The 14,825-nt window shown below is 35.8% G+C and overlaps 1 protein-coding gene across 1 annotated transcript; it reads left to right on the top strand.

Moving 5' to 3' along the window:
* The first annotated feature begins 7,530 nt into the window (after nt 1-7,530).
* On the top strand, nt 7,531-12,497 carry LOC110883873 (50S ribosomal protein L21, mitochondrial). The gene is made up of 5 exons (XM_022131527.2): nt 7,531-8,025; nt 8,134-8,214; nt 11,283-11,384; nt 11,708-11,782; nt 12,163-12,497. The coding sequence occupies exons 1-5, from the start codon at nt 7,585-7,587 to the stop codon at nt 12,259-12,261; spliced, it is 798 nt and encodes a 265-aa protein (XP_021987219.1). The 5' UTR covers nt 7,531-7,584; the 3' UTR covers nt 12,262-12,497.
* Nucleotides 12,498-14,825: the final 2,328 nt, after the last annotated feature.

The raw sequence follows: 14,825 nt of genomic DNA, 5'->3' as shown, positions 1-14,825 counted from the left end.
ATTAGGACTAACCCTTTTTCTTTCTACACAATTATTTTTCATTTTCATTTTTTTACCACCTACCCAAAATCCCCCTAGTTAACCCCTTTGAGCCTAAACCTTTTCATTTCTTAACCCAAAACAATCACCCTTTTTACCCACCTAAACCTTTTTATTTTAACCCTTTCTTTTAGTAACAAAGCTCGGTTTTTCTTATGACTTTAAAAAAAATGATGAAACCAAATAAACAAACAAGTTCATCAAAAATAACTTTGTTTGAAAGAAATGGTTCATCAAAATAAAATAAATTGTGAAAAATAAAAAGTCTCTCAAAAAACCGATGCTTTTTACGCTTTTTGACTTTTTACTAACCACTAACCCAACCACCCACCTTTAGCCCAAGCCTAACCCTTCACCCAAAAAAAGTCCTCTTGATATTTACAAAGGTATATAGTTAAAAAGGAGGAGGATTGATTGCTTAGCAAGCTTATGGTAGGAGTAAGTTCCATGCCGCTCTCGAGTGATTCACTAAAAATACACCTTCGGCCGAGTGTTGAGTGATCCCCCGTGAGGTATTTGAACTTGTATATAAATGGAATTCTAAAAAGGCATGTCATGCCCTAATAAGTAATTTATCTTATGAAACGTTTTTAATAAATCATGACGAATAGGATTGTAAATAAATAAAAATAAAACTTGATAAAGAATCTTGGAAATCCCGACACTCTATAACAAGCCCAAAAACTTCTCTTCTACCCATTCCATTTGGGAGTGAAAAAGCCACATTATAAAGAGTTTTGCTTGAGGACAAGCAAAGATTCAAGTGTGGGGGTATTTGATGTGCACAAAATGCAACATATAAATTACATCAATTGTGGCATAAAACTAACCTTTTTTTAGTACTAATGTTGGAAAAAGTGTGTTTTTGTCTTCCTTTTGTATTTTCAGGATTAAATGAGCTCAAATGAACAAAAGAAGCAAAAAGGCGGCTAAATCTAACATAAATACAAGAAAAGGAACAAACGTAGCATGCCCGACCTCCCGACAGCATCTTCCCAAGCAAAACAAGAAGACAGAAGACTGAACACGCCCCATGCTCAGTGAGCACGGGGGCGTGCCCAAGTGTCAGCAGAAAAGACAAAGTGGTAGAAGCTTCCATCACCCACCACGGGGCCGTGCTCAGCGGGCACGGGGCCGTGGTCAACTATAAGATTCGTGGAATCCAGGCAAATCTTGATAGTACAGATATGCTTCTGCACACGGGGTCGTGCTCAGCGGACACGGGGGGCGTGGTCAACTAATGCAGACAAACTGCATTTAATGAAGAAAGAGAGGAGGATGGACACGGGGCCGTGCCCGAGCTTCTGTTCAGCCTATAAATAGGAGTGCTTGGAGCTCTTGCAACTCATCCCTTGGCAGACCACCTCTCTCACACTTCACCCACCACCCACCACCATCACAACACCATCATCCACCACCATCATCCATTGTCCATCATAGAGTGTGTGAGTCGTCTCGGGATCCAAGATTGATCGTAAGAGTTCTTGACAATCAAAGGCCATGTTTGCCTAAGTCTCTTACGTGACTTGGTGAAGATAAGTGTTTAGTGTAATACTTTTTATGTTTAATCTTTTGCACTTTTTAATTGGTTTTGTATTAATGACTTTAATTACTACTTTCTTATGTTGAAGGTGATTCTTCCTTATCGTTTGTCCATGGTGTCTTTGCATTATTTTACTGTCTATATAAAATAAAAGATCTTCACCATTCATATCTCCACGGTCTATATGGAGGTATGTTGGCTACCTGATCGGGGGTTAAGGGAACGGTTTGGTAAGAGTCTTGCCATTGTTCAGTGTATAGATCCTGCAAAGGACCGGGTCAAATTTAGTAGGACCTCCTTCAATACCCAACGGTATTGGATGGTGGGGTCCAAACTCTTTGACCCCCTCATAAGTTAAACTACTATTAAAACTTTAACCCGGCTACTTAGGACTGTATCCCTGCTGACTCAGACTACTTAGCCGAGGGTAACGTCGCCTTCAAAAGAGGGGCCTACCACATTATGCATTAATAACTTAATTAATTATCTTTCAATAATCCGACCCTTTAGGATTGTATCCTTGCTGACTCAAACTACTGGGTTGAGGGTAAAGTCACCTTCAAAAGAGGGGTCTACTACAATAACTAAGATAATCTCTTAAACAAGTGCAAAAGTGCGAAAATAATCAAAGGTTACACTACACACGAGTCAGATCCAAGTGATTCATCTTGTCTATCTGTTTTTTTTTATTTTATTTTTCAGCATTTTAGTTAGTTTTATTTTCCTAGTTTAAAAAACCTTTTTTCTAACATTTTGATTTGATTAGACGTTGAGGATAAACCGGTACTAAAAGCTCTTGTGTCCTTGGACGACCTCGGTATCTTACCAACACTATACTACGTTCACGATGGGTGCACTTGCCCATATGTGTGTTTAGTGTTAGTGAATATCGTGTTTATAAATTTAAAACTTGGCTAAAAAGTGTAAAAAGAGCTTAAAAATATACACCTAAAACATATACACACTGACACGCATCAATGAACTTGTTTATTTTTAGAAACACGATCAGCATACTTAGATTTTGAAACTCATCATTCAGACATCGGTTGTCGAAAATAAAGTGGAAATCAAAATCTTTTTGTATTTTTCTGAAACATAAAGCAGTAAAGAAATATTTACAAACATATTTACAGACAATATTTTTGTTTGAGTTCGCGTCAGAGGATCATATCAGTTAATGAAAAATCACTAGCACCGTTGAGCTTTAAACACTTTAAGTTCTAAATGATTCACTTAGATTGTCAGTATACTGATCCACTTAAATTTTCACACAAAGTTCAACTGATTCGAGATACGAGAATAGTGTTTTAAGGACTTAAACTTATTCGCGTGTCCCACCTCAGAATATACTCCCGTATCAAAATTCCCTAGATTCAGTCTTACAGGTGAGTATACCAATTTGATATCTGTATTCTGGGTTCGTGTGAGACCTTGAGAGCTCAGGATGAACTTCCGTTCAGTCAAAGAGATGAAGGCTCGACTTTAGGTGTGTTCCCTTTAGGGAATCTTTTCTTCAACTGCAATTGATTCATATCTTTCGATATTTTTCAATTTTTTATGCAGAGGGTAAGCTTTATAAGCGCATAAAGTATTATACGAGGACTAGGCCATTGCTTCCGCAATATCAGAAGTCCAGGTATAATACCCCAGATATCAAACAGTATAAAGACCTAGTATCTCAGAATCAGGCAATCTCTCAAACAAGATTTCGGGGGTTACCCATATATCCGAGAGATGTTCCCCACGGGTAAGTAAGTATTTGATATTTAGGTTTATATCTCGAAAACAATCTACTAAATGTATAAAACCTACTGGCTACATCCTTCGCGGGCCGCGAGGAACCTGAAATCAGGCCCTATAAATAGAGGCCATCGGCCGATCATTCGAATTCGCTCATAGTTTCTTTCTCTCTCGAATTTCTATATAGTCAAAGTGATTTTCGGGCATAATACTCCCCCTAATTAGCGAAGCCCTGCCTCGTTGTAAGTATCATAACCCCAGTTACGTATTAGATACGATGCCCGATTGATCCAGGGTTCTGTAATGGCTGTCGTGGTTCTGCCCGACGTAGTTGTTGGAATGCCATCTAGGGGAGGGTATTACTAATGTAAATATTGGGTTATTATATTAACGCGTGTGCATTTGTGTAATTTATAGATAATCACCAGGAAATCCTTAAAGAAAACCCTAAGACAGCAATGTGAGTAATCTCCTATTTGCAAACTGTTTTTACAAAACCTCATATGATTAACATTATATTAAACAGTGATTGAGTATTTGTATTCTACAATTATCTTCGGTATGTTGGGGTTTTGTATACAAAATTTGTTACTACATTGTGAGTAGTAACATGACCACAAGTTGGGTTGACAGTACCGTGGGTGGTAATTAAAGTAGATGGAAACAAATATAATTGCGCGACCGCCCTCAATACTGTACAATGGTTTTACTTATCTTGATTTAACTAGGATTCGTTCACCAGTATTTCCCACTGACAAAATGTTTTTAAACGCGTTTCAGGTAACAAAATGTGAAAGCCAAATAGAAGCCAGCTGGACAGCACTAAAGGCTTGGAAAAGTGGTTATAAAGTTACCTAAAATAAAGAGATGTTTTATTTAAATAAAATAGGGTTTATCCCTATAAAATGTGTGTACTTGAAACTTGGGATTTTTCCCATGTGTTTAATATTAAAAAAGTGCGGTATTTTACTCCGATAAAATATTTCCTAACTACGGTCCTGGTGTAAATTCCGCTGCCAAAATGATAAACATGGATACCACCGAAACTGGTCACGGCCGTCCGTTCCCGGGTAGTATAGGGGACGGGGGTTGCGACATTATATTTACCTAACATCTTCACCATCGTTTGATATGACGTGGTGGAAGGCACAAACTCATTCAGTCAGCTTTGGTTCAAAACATTTAGAAACTTGTAACAGGCTAGCTACCTAAGATATAATTGGAATTTACTTTATCCAACAACTTTGTAATTATAATTACATTTTATGAACTCACCAAACCTGTGTTCACACTTGTTAGCATACTTTCGCAGATCGCTAGGTAATGCACGCGATTAGGGACATTCATGGTGTCGCGTCATTAAGCCTTTGAATTTTTTAATACATTATTGCATGACTTTTGGGGCGCGTTTGTTTTGCGCATTTATAAAAAACTTACTTTACGGTTCCACATTTTACTTAAACATTTCAAAACATGTGTTTCTCATTTGATTTAGTAACAATGTTTTCTAAATATCATTTAGAGGTCGTTCAATGTAACTAATGGCAATGATCCTAGTTTGCACACGCATCGTGGTAGAACCCCGCATGTGGAAATTGAGGGTGTGACAGTATGGCCGATGCGAGACACCGAATACTAGTTCGCCTCAAAACCGTCCTCTACAAGTTCTTGGTAACTTACCCGACATAGCGGCTTATGCAAAACTTATATCGAACTTTGGCATGTTTTATCCGCCTCAAAGACAAGTGCGAAACTTCACTCAATAACTCGTCCTGTATCCCAAACGTCCCCTACACCAAATCCGTATCTGAAACGCAACAACAAGATATTGATGAATCGTCCTCACTAAAGGTTAAAAAGAGAAGCCATAGGAAGAAAAGCGAGACATAGAAGGTCCAAGCCGCAGACTAAGTTGTTCATCCATGGACAAACGATGAAAATTTAGTGTTAACAAAATCTTGGATATGTGTGTTCAGAGAACCCGGATTTAGATACTTTTTATTTTATTTTTTTACGGAAAAAAGTTATACTGTTAGAAAAATACATATTTATTTTTTCTTGGATACATTTTTTAGTGTTATATATATTATACTAATATGTTGTTTTTTTAAATAGGTACAAATCAATACAAAAATGATTTTCAGGATTGAATAAACGATTTTAATCATCAAATGATGAAACGAGAGTTCTATAGGGGAATGATAGTCTCTCGTCAAAGTGATAATACCGCCATCTCCGCCTTCAATGGTTACTACCACACAATCAAGAATAACCAAAAAAGCGGTGAAACGGAAGCCAATTACGTGATGCAGACATTTAGTACTTATAAAGAAAAAAAGGAAGTGTTGTTCAAATTTGTTCATTGTCGGGAAGTGGCGAGACACTCTGCCAAATGGCAAAAGTATCTCTTGCTGGGGGATCATCTAAAAGGGTGAAAACAAGCTCCTCTACTAATCCTTCGGATGCTCGTACCGAGTATGATCTAAACTTAAACGACAATGACAATGACATCGATGTTGAAGTGGAATGCCCACACAGTAGAGATACATCCAAAAAAGAGGGCGCAAAAATCATATACTTCGGGTGCGAACTACACCGAAGTTTAGCTGACCTAAATAAACGTATTGGTACGCTCAGTAACATCCAACAAGAAAGGATAAGCCAAAAAGAAAAGGTTATCTTGTTTTTTGAACAAAAATGGAGTTTGAAAAAGGAGAATGATTTGACGAATGAAAATCGATCACCTTGACGACGAAAAAGAGAAATGTACGAGAGAATGAAAAGGAATATCATGAAAAAAAATCGTAGTTAGTCTGGTTTTTTTATGGTTATTAGTTACGTTTTTATTATTTCAGTATTTTTTGAAGTTTACGTAATGTTATTTTTTAGTTACTAATGATTTTTTAAATTTCATTGATTAGTTTTTTTAACATAAATTAATTAAAAGAGTAATTGTCATGTGTCGCTATATGCCCCTCACATCTTACGTTTTTTAGACTTGAAGGGCAAATGCCCCTCTACTGGCACGGCTGTCACGTGTCTTTCATGCCTCTCCACACTGTGTAGCCTTAGTGAAAGAAAATAAAAGAAAGTGAGGTAGTAAAATTGCAGTTAATATGTAACGTGACAGTGATGTGGAGCGAGAAAACATGCATGAAGATATTGCATTGCAGTTAGGGGAGTAGGGGCGCTCCACTAGTGATGGAATTCCATCACTCACAACATCCAATCAAGTTCCGCCATGTCATCGAGCATTATTCCATCACTAGTGATGGATTTTAGTCGAAATGCCCATCAGTAGTGATGGTTTTTTTTTTATTTTTAAATTATAAATTAACAATAAAACAATAAAATGGTTGGTTTGAAATTGTTGAGGTTGAAATGGTGGAACGAAATGTTGGTTTTGATACGGTTGGGTTTGAAATGGTGGAAATTGTTGGGTTTGAAAGGGTTGGTTCGGAAACGGTTGGGTTTGAAGTGGTGGGATTGGGTCGGGTTCGTCTTGCAACCGAAATCTTGCCGGCTCACCAAGATTAGCTCGAAACTTCGGCCGTACAGGTTTTTTCTTCGAACCCGAACCTCGTTTGCTTGAACCTTTCATTTTTGGTTGAATTGATTTTTTTTTTGAAGTTTAAAAGATTGTATTTTTTGTGTTGGAATGATGGTATTGTGGGGAGAACCTTTGAAAGATTGTTTGGTATTTTAAAAAATTGTATTGTGTGTATATATATAAAAATCCTAAAAAAAGTAACTTATGTACAACAGTCACAATCAACGGTCAATTTTTGATTTTACAACGCGTGATCACGAGCACGCTTGGCAGTGGTATATAACGGCAATCACGTGTGGTCTTTTGGTGATAACGGGGCGCCCCCCGTAAGGCTGGCAAATCGTGTCTTAACAGGTTTAACAGGTTTCTGACGGCGCGCACAACATAAGTTTCAAACATGATTACGACTTGTTTAACTACTTTCTACCTCATGTTTATAAAACAGTTTTATGTTTTATGTACAAAGATGAATAAATAATAGATCCTAACATTGCAATTTTAATTATTTTAAAAAATAAAAAAGTCAAAGTATGTATTTTTCAGTCAAACAGGTCGAATCGTGTCTTAACAACTCAATTGCCAGCCCTACCCCCGTGCCTTATAATATTTGAAGTCTTTCACTTGTAGGCCCCATCGTAGCCATAAACCCTAATTATCACACTCAAAAACCAGAACAACACAGAAAACAAAAACTTCAAAGCTTCAATCAGCAATGGCGAATAGGCGATGTATCCAAACCCTAACTCAACAACTTTTCAAATCAAACCTTCATCCTAACCCACCACCACTCATTCAACACCTCAGAACCCTCACACAGATCCCCAATTTTCCCCTAAAACCCTTCAACCGTAACTCTCACCACACGCTTTCAAACCCTAATTTCAATTCTTCATCTTTTAACCTCACTACGTATTGCCATTTTTCATCTGATCGACACGATAATAACAATGAAAGCGAAGAAGATGACAGTGAGTTTGATGATGATGATGATGATGAAATGGAGATGAATTCGGTGAGTTCTGTTGCGAAGAAAGAGTATACACCGGAAGAGAAAGAAAGTGAGGCTGCTGCTATTGGATATAAGGTGATTGGGCAGCTCGAGCGGTCGGACCGGGTTTTTAATAAGTATGAACCTGTGTTTGCTGTTATTCAGGTTGTATATAGTGTTAGTTTTGGATGTTTGATTATATGTTTATGTTTAATAGTGAAGATATGGATGTTAATGTTTTATAGGTGTAATGATTTGGTTGTGTTGGTGTAGATTGGGGCGCATCAGTTTAAGGTGAGCAATGGGGATTGCATATACGCGGAGAAGTTGAAGTTTTGTGAAGTGAATGACAAGGTGAGCTAAGCTCAAGTTCACTTTAAAACATGATCATGTTTGTACTCTTTTATAAGCAAAAGTTGAAGTTTCCTGTATCATTATATTTTTCTTGATGATGTTGTTATACCCATATGGATAGCTAAGATTTTGGCATCATATAGTTTAGGTTGATTGAAATGATTTGCCTGCATCAAGAAAAAGTCTAAAGTCAAGCATCAATGTTACAAAGTTGAACCATGAAATTTCATCGGTTGAGGCTTGGACTTTCAAGCAATTAAATAGAAGAACTAGCCGAGGAATCTAGGATATGTGTATATGACAGTTTTGTAGAATGTTAGTAACAGTAAGTTGTTATCACTTATCACTATTTAGTTGTCATATACCGCCCAACATCTCTATGAAAATTTGATTAGTATAAGATGGTCTCATGACCAAGAATTAGAAAAAGCTTCGATAGTATCGAATCATCTCATGAACCTAACTCCTACTTCTTCATCAAAGAGCTTTCTTTTGTACCTAATAAACTTTGGTTACGGTGGCTTCATGAATATACTTTAGTTTATTTGCAACGGATAGCAACGTTATAGGCAAAAACTCCGCCAAAGGGGGATTATTGTTATGGAATGATTTTACAAACAAAAACGGCATAAAATGAAACATGCTGATTGTAAAAGAAACTCAAAACATTAGCAAATCAATAAATGTGAGTCAGAAAATAATTGTGAAAAAAGAGGACTGTAAAAAGGAAGACACACTTGTAGGGCGAGGAGCAGCAAAGGTAGTATAGGGGCGAAATGAGCGGACAATTGCCGAAGCACCTTGTCGGAATCTTGGCATTTGTTTCTTATTAAGGAAATCGAAACGAGTAGCGGCCACTAGATCCCTACTGACGACAAAAGCAGCGAGAGGTTTATTGGTTTCGTTGTCGACAATGCTTTGGTGGGTGCTACTCGTTTCAATTTTATTAAGAAGAAACGGATGCCCAGATTTTGGCAAGTTGCTTTTGCCGCTATTATTCTTTTTTTCTTCACTTAATTACTCGTCTCCTGCAAGTGTATTGTCCTGTTATACTTTTCTTTGTTTTTAAGTAATTACTTTTTTAACCAATTTTGTGAATGTAGCATGTTTCTTTTGCAATCTGTATGTTTCATTTTCTGCCATTACAAATATCTTCTTCTGGTCCAGTTTTTGCTTGTAATTATGTTACCCAACAAGTCAAATAATGAAAACATTTTCATGAAACCACCATAACCAACGTTTGTTAGTTACCAAAGAGTTTTTTTTAATCAAGGAGTTGGGTTCTTGAGATCAAGTCTTGGTTTTAAAAAAACGTGCCTAGGCGCAGGTCCATGTTTTTTACTACCTAAGGTGCGAGTTTTTTATAAGGTGCACCGACAAATGGCTTGCTATGCAATTATTATCGGTTATCGGTCTCCATGTAAAGTAGCGGTATCGATGTTTTCAGCGATATTGACCGATATTTCATCGATTTTACCGATATCAGGACCTTTCTTCTTAGTTCTACCGTTCGTCTTTCTTCTTATCATAGTTATCAAAAGCGGTCGATTTTGGCGCCTAGGCGATTTTTCTGGGCGAAGCGCATTGAATGCGCTTCTGCTTCCCAGGTATTTAGAGTGTAGCATACTGATAAATGCTAATTAATCTCTCTCTTTTTTTAAATTCGTTAATTCCTCATTATCTGCAGTATTTATGGGTTATTGGCAACTGATTATGTCACTAAGTATCGGACTTTCAAAAAAATATATATCGCCAAAGTATTAAGATCCCAGTTCGTATTATGAGGTTCAAATTCTGCAGTATTCGTGGTTTTTTGTTCTTTGATTTATTTCTGCATTCTGCAGTATTTTTTGTTCTCTGATTTAATTCTGCAGTATTAATTAATTTCTTTATAAAATTTTGGTTTTAGAGTATTTTGGTATTTGAGACGAGTATTTATTTATTTGTTTATGAACATTTTAGTTTTAGAGTATTTTGGTACTTGAGACGATTTCGGTACTTTATGTTGAAGATTATGTTTTATTGATATTTTGGTATTTGAAGAAAGTGTTATTTTCCATTGCAAAATATATTTTATTTTTATTTTTTAAAATGCGCTTTTATTTTCTGAAGCCCACGCTTTTTTTTGCGCCTTTCGCCTAGGCCATGGGCGGGGCCTTAGCGCCTTGAGTGTGCTTCACGTCTTTGATAACTATGCTTCTTATTGCTGATATTAGTGTTTTCAGTCTTAATTGTTAATTGTTGGTGTTAAATGTGTTTTAAGTCTTAAACTCTTAATCAGTTCCTACTTGCTATATACATTAATACTGCATGGTATTAAAGGTGTTAATGGTAGGAGAGTATACTGAATTGTTAGTGTTAAATTGTTAAATCACCGATATCCCACCGCGATAACCTAATAACCTATATCTCAAATATCGGTCCTTGACCGATATCCGCTTTTTTACCACATTAACTGCATGGATGGCTTGAGGCACGCACCGAGTTTTTGTGCATCAAGATGTTGTACAACAAGCTTTTTAGGTTGTACATGTAGGTAATTTGTGCATAAATTTATATATAAAGCTTATTTATAGCTGAATTTTAGGTAGGGGATGCTAAAAACCTATGAGATGTATACAAAAAAATTATATAAGCACCTTGCGCTGCGCGTACAAACCGGTGCGCTTTGCGCCTTGTTTTTAGCCATTGTTGCCTCGATGCACTTATCGCTATGTAAAGCCAAGGAGATGAAAACTTTAATAATATTAAATGAAATCATCACTTTTCATATTTATAACACAGTTTATTTGAGGTATTGGTATTAGAAAAAACTCTCTGTTGTGTGTCACATTGTTTTGATTTTACTTATTATTTGAATTGCTTTTTATTCTGTGAGCTTTGATCTCATTGCTTAATTTCAGTGCACCTTCCATAGGTGCTGGCTGATGCACTTGTTGCAGTGTATTGAGTGATCTTATAAATTATATATTCAGTTCGAATTCTATTTATTTAGTTATCACTTATGGATATAAACATTTCATATATTAATTAATATCAATTACTATTGTGATGCCTTTTTATTGCAGATAATTCTAAATAAGGTTCTCATGCTCGGTTCCAAGACTCAGACGATGATTGGTCGACCTGTATTGCCTGAGGCTGCTGTTCATGCAGTTGTAGAAGAGCATGTAAGAACATTATGAAATGTCCTTTCTTCCCATATAGTAGTTATATAAAATTGAAGCTGTTTAGTTATCAAATTACTTTATATGATTATTGGTAAGAACTAAAAATCACCGGAAAACGAAGGATAAGAAAATTAAACCGGAAGCAGTTATTGATGTAATGAATTCAATGATACCAAGACCCCGATTGAATGAAGTTTTATTATGAGGAACGTTTATCAGCGTCTTTATTTGATGAATGATTCACGGAGTTTGGTAGGTTCTTACAAATAGTTTTGAATTTATTATGAAAATCAGATTTCATTTTCTTTTTCTCTTCAATGCAGGCTTTAGATGCAAAAGTAATCATATTTAAGAAAAAGAGAAGAAAGAACTATCGACGAACAAAAGGTCATAGACAGGTAAAATCAGATCAATTTGCAATATCACCCCATTTACTCGTAAATGGGGTCGATCTGGGTTATGTTTTATTTCTATTGGGTCAAATTGGTAAAATAAAAAAAATAAAGGGAAACTGGTCGAGCCAGTCTAAATTGTCCGAAGCGTATTTTTTATTCACCCACTCCTTAAGTGCTTTCTCCACCACTTAAATTTATATTGTAATATGATCGTTTATTTAATCATATTTACAGTGTCGGTTATATTCTTTTTAAAAGGTGGACAAAGAAGTCTTTTTAGTCAACCCTACACAGGCCACACCGTTAAGAACTTATTGATTTTGACCCGTTACCCAACCCGTTCATTCTGGTAAATCATATATCGGTGTGTATTATGTTTTCAGGAATTAACAAAGCTGAGGATAACCGATATACAAGGAATTGAAAAGCCCGAAATACCAACCCCTGCAAAGAAGGTAGAAAAGGCAGCAGTTGCTGCATAGGATGAACTTTGTTGTAGGTCTTAGTTTTTCATTATACTTTCATGATTTTTATTTATTCTCTTTTCGTCTTTTTTTTTTATCAAATCATTTCAGCCCACCTTTTTGTCTTTTCTTTTTTTTTTTAATATTTCGCTGATGATCTATGAAACAAGGGCTCCAATCACCCTTCTTGCTGATTTGTTGGACCGTACGATATTTTGCAATTTTGTATTAAATAAGTTTGTATTTTTGAGGTATGAAGCTTTAGGGAAAGAACATTACATGGTTAAAAAAAACTTCTTTTGCTGATTTTCTATTGCTGCAAGAATAATTCTTGTTAACTTTATGCACCTGCAGAGGGTAGTACTAAAGGGTGTTTACAGTCCATTTTTTTGGGCATTGTTTCGATGAAAGTTCTAGGCTGAACTGCTAACTATAGCTTTGAAAAACGACAAACCATGCCAGCCATGTCTAGGTGGGTTGGTTGGACCGGTTTTGGTGTTTTCTCCCATGATATTGTTTTTTTCTATAACATGTTATGCATAAAGATCAAGGTTGGAGAACTCGCTAGTCGCTAGTCGGCCGGTGAAGTGGGGACTAGCGACTACTCGGGATTACTCGGGATTAATCAGGATTAATCGGATCGGGTTTTTTATATGTAATTTTCAGTTTTATGTATAAATATATACATTTTTATAGGTAAATATTTTAAGTAGCTAGGTTTTAAATCTTACTCAACTCATTTATTTAAGTATACATGATTAATTGTTGGAATTCAAATGATTTGGTTGGAAACTGACCGGAATTTAGAGGTTTTGGCCGGAATATACAGGTTTTTTGCTGGAATCGTCGACTTTTGGCTTGCCTAGTCGGACCTAGTCGTGCCTAGTCGGACCTAGTCGGGTAATAGACCGATTTAAGAAAAATTACTCAGTAACTGGACGACTAGCGATTAATCGCCGACTAATCGTCGCCTAGTCGCGATTTTTACAACACTGATAAAGATGGTTGATGTGGTATATTATGCATAGGATTAGGTTCAAGAGTGAACACTAGTGTATCTTGCGAATTGAGTAAACTAATCCTGGCCATACACGTATGTAAATCAATGGCCATGATTTGATGATGAAATACACTAGTGTATTTTACGATTGATGATGAAATCCTAGCCATACATGCGTGTAAATCAATGGCCAAGATTTGTTGACTCAGTTCGCAAATACCCTGGTGTTCACTCTAGAACCCCACCCATTATGCATAATTTCATATACCTAAAATGAAAATAAAGGTTAAAAGGCTTGTTACAAGTTTTACTTTGTCAACTGTTAAATCACAAATGGGCTAACCAATCCATTTGTTAATAACTGTCTAAACACCAAAAGGGAACTCTTGAAAACGATTTGTTATGGTTATGGTTTATTAGTTGCATCGCATTTCTTGACTTTATAATGGACAAAAGATGAGGCAGTTAATCAGTTATCCTTACCATCTGTGTATAACATTGATTAAATCCAATTTATAATTTATTAATTTTTGTATAAGTTATAAAATTCCTTCACAAATTTTATAAATTTATACAGATGTTTATAACAATACAATTAGAGTTTGATCTTAATTTTGTTACATCTGTAATGATTCAATATATTAAAAACCAGATAATAATAATAAAATATCAATATCTAATTATAAAATCATATAATTGTTGAATGGATAAATGTATATTCTGAGTTTACTTTTAGAAAATAAAAAAAAAAATAATAATCTGCTGATGTGTTATTATGGATAAACATTTGTAAATGGTCCAACTATTTGAATACTAATTAAATATCTTATGAAAAAGATGCATTCCATAAAATCTAATGACAATATGACAGACAATGAGCACTACTATATATGAAGTGTAACTTTTGTAATCCAATTGTTTATTGAAGAATATTACCCTTTTTATTAATAAAATGAGTGCAAGTGGAGATACTTTATTTTCCAACCATCTGCTTAAACACTTTTCTTGAAAGGTCATTTTGGTGGTTCCACTTATGTATTAATCCATTGTTTTGTTCTAGTGGACTTCCCTTTCATAACAGTCTTTCCACTTCAATTATTCACCATCAAACACATTGTTTCTCACTTAAACAATATTGTAATATAACTTTAGTTTTTTTTTTTTTTTAGTATGTATGCACTGACCTGCCTACCACACTCAACATCACAATATATGTCTTGATCTTCAACTGTTGGTGGTTATTTTTTCTATTTATTTTATTTTTGTTGATCTTCAGCTGCATCATATGGCCATCTTTTGTGGCTTTTACTTTTGTTATTGGTGTTAACTGTTTGCTACTTTCAAGGGTTGGTGACAACAAGGCATGGTATAGTGGAAATGTTTAGTTCCCTATGTAAAGAGGTCTTAGATTCGAATCCAGCTTCCACTTGTTTTCTGTCTTAACCCCTTACCTTGTCTCACTTAGCTTGAAGGAGTGTATTTGTGGAGCCATGTGAGTATTCCCAATGGGTTCTCATGGGTCTAACCCCTTACCTTGTCTCACTTAGCTTGAAGGAGAGTATTTGTGGAGCCATGTGAGTAT

Source organism: Helianthus annuus, chromosome 16 (genome assembly GCF_002127325.2).
Source record: "Helianthus annuus cultivar XRQ/B chromosome 16, HanXRQr2.0-SUNRISE, whole genome shotgun sequence".
In the NCBI taxonomy this organism is placed as follows: domain Eukaryota; kingdom Viridiplantae; phylum Streptophyta; class Magnoliopsida; order Asterales; family Asteraceae; genus Helianthus; species Helianthus annuus.
This window is presented reverse-complemented; position numbering and strand designations above follow the sequence as displayed.

Coding starts and splice junctions, on each gene's coding strand:
- LOC110883873 (XM_022131527.2), top strand. CDS start 7,585: ATGGCGAATAGGCGATGTATCCAAACCCTAACTCAACAACTTTTCAAA. Junction 8,215..11,282: donor TTTGTGAAGTGAATGACAAG/GTGAGCTAAGCT, acceptor TTTTTATTGCAG/ATAATTCTAAATAAGGTTCT. Junction 11,783..12,162: donor GAACAAAAGGTCATAGACAG/GTAAAATCAGAT, acceptor TTATGTTTTCAG/GAATTAACAAAGCTGAGGAT.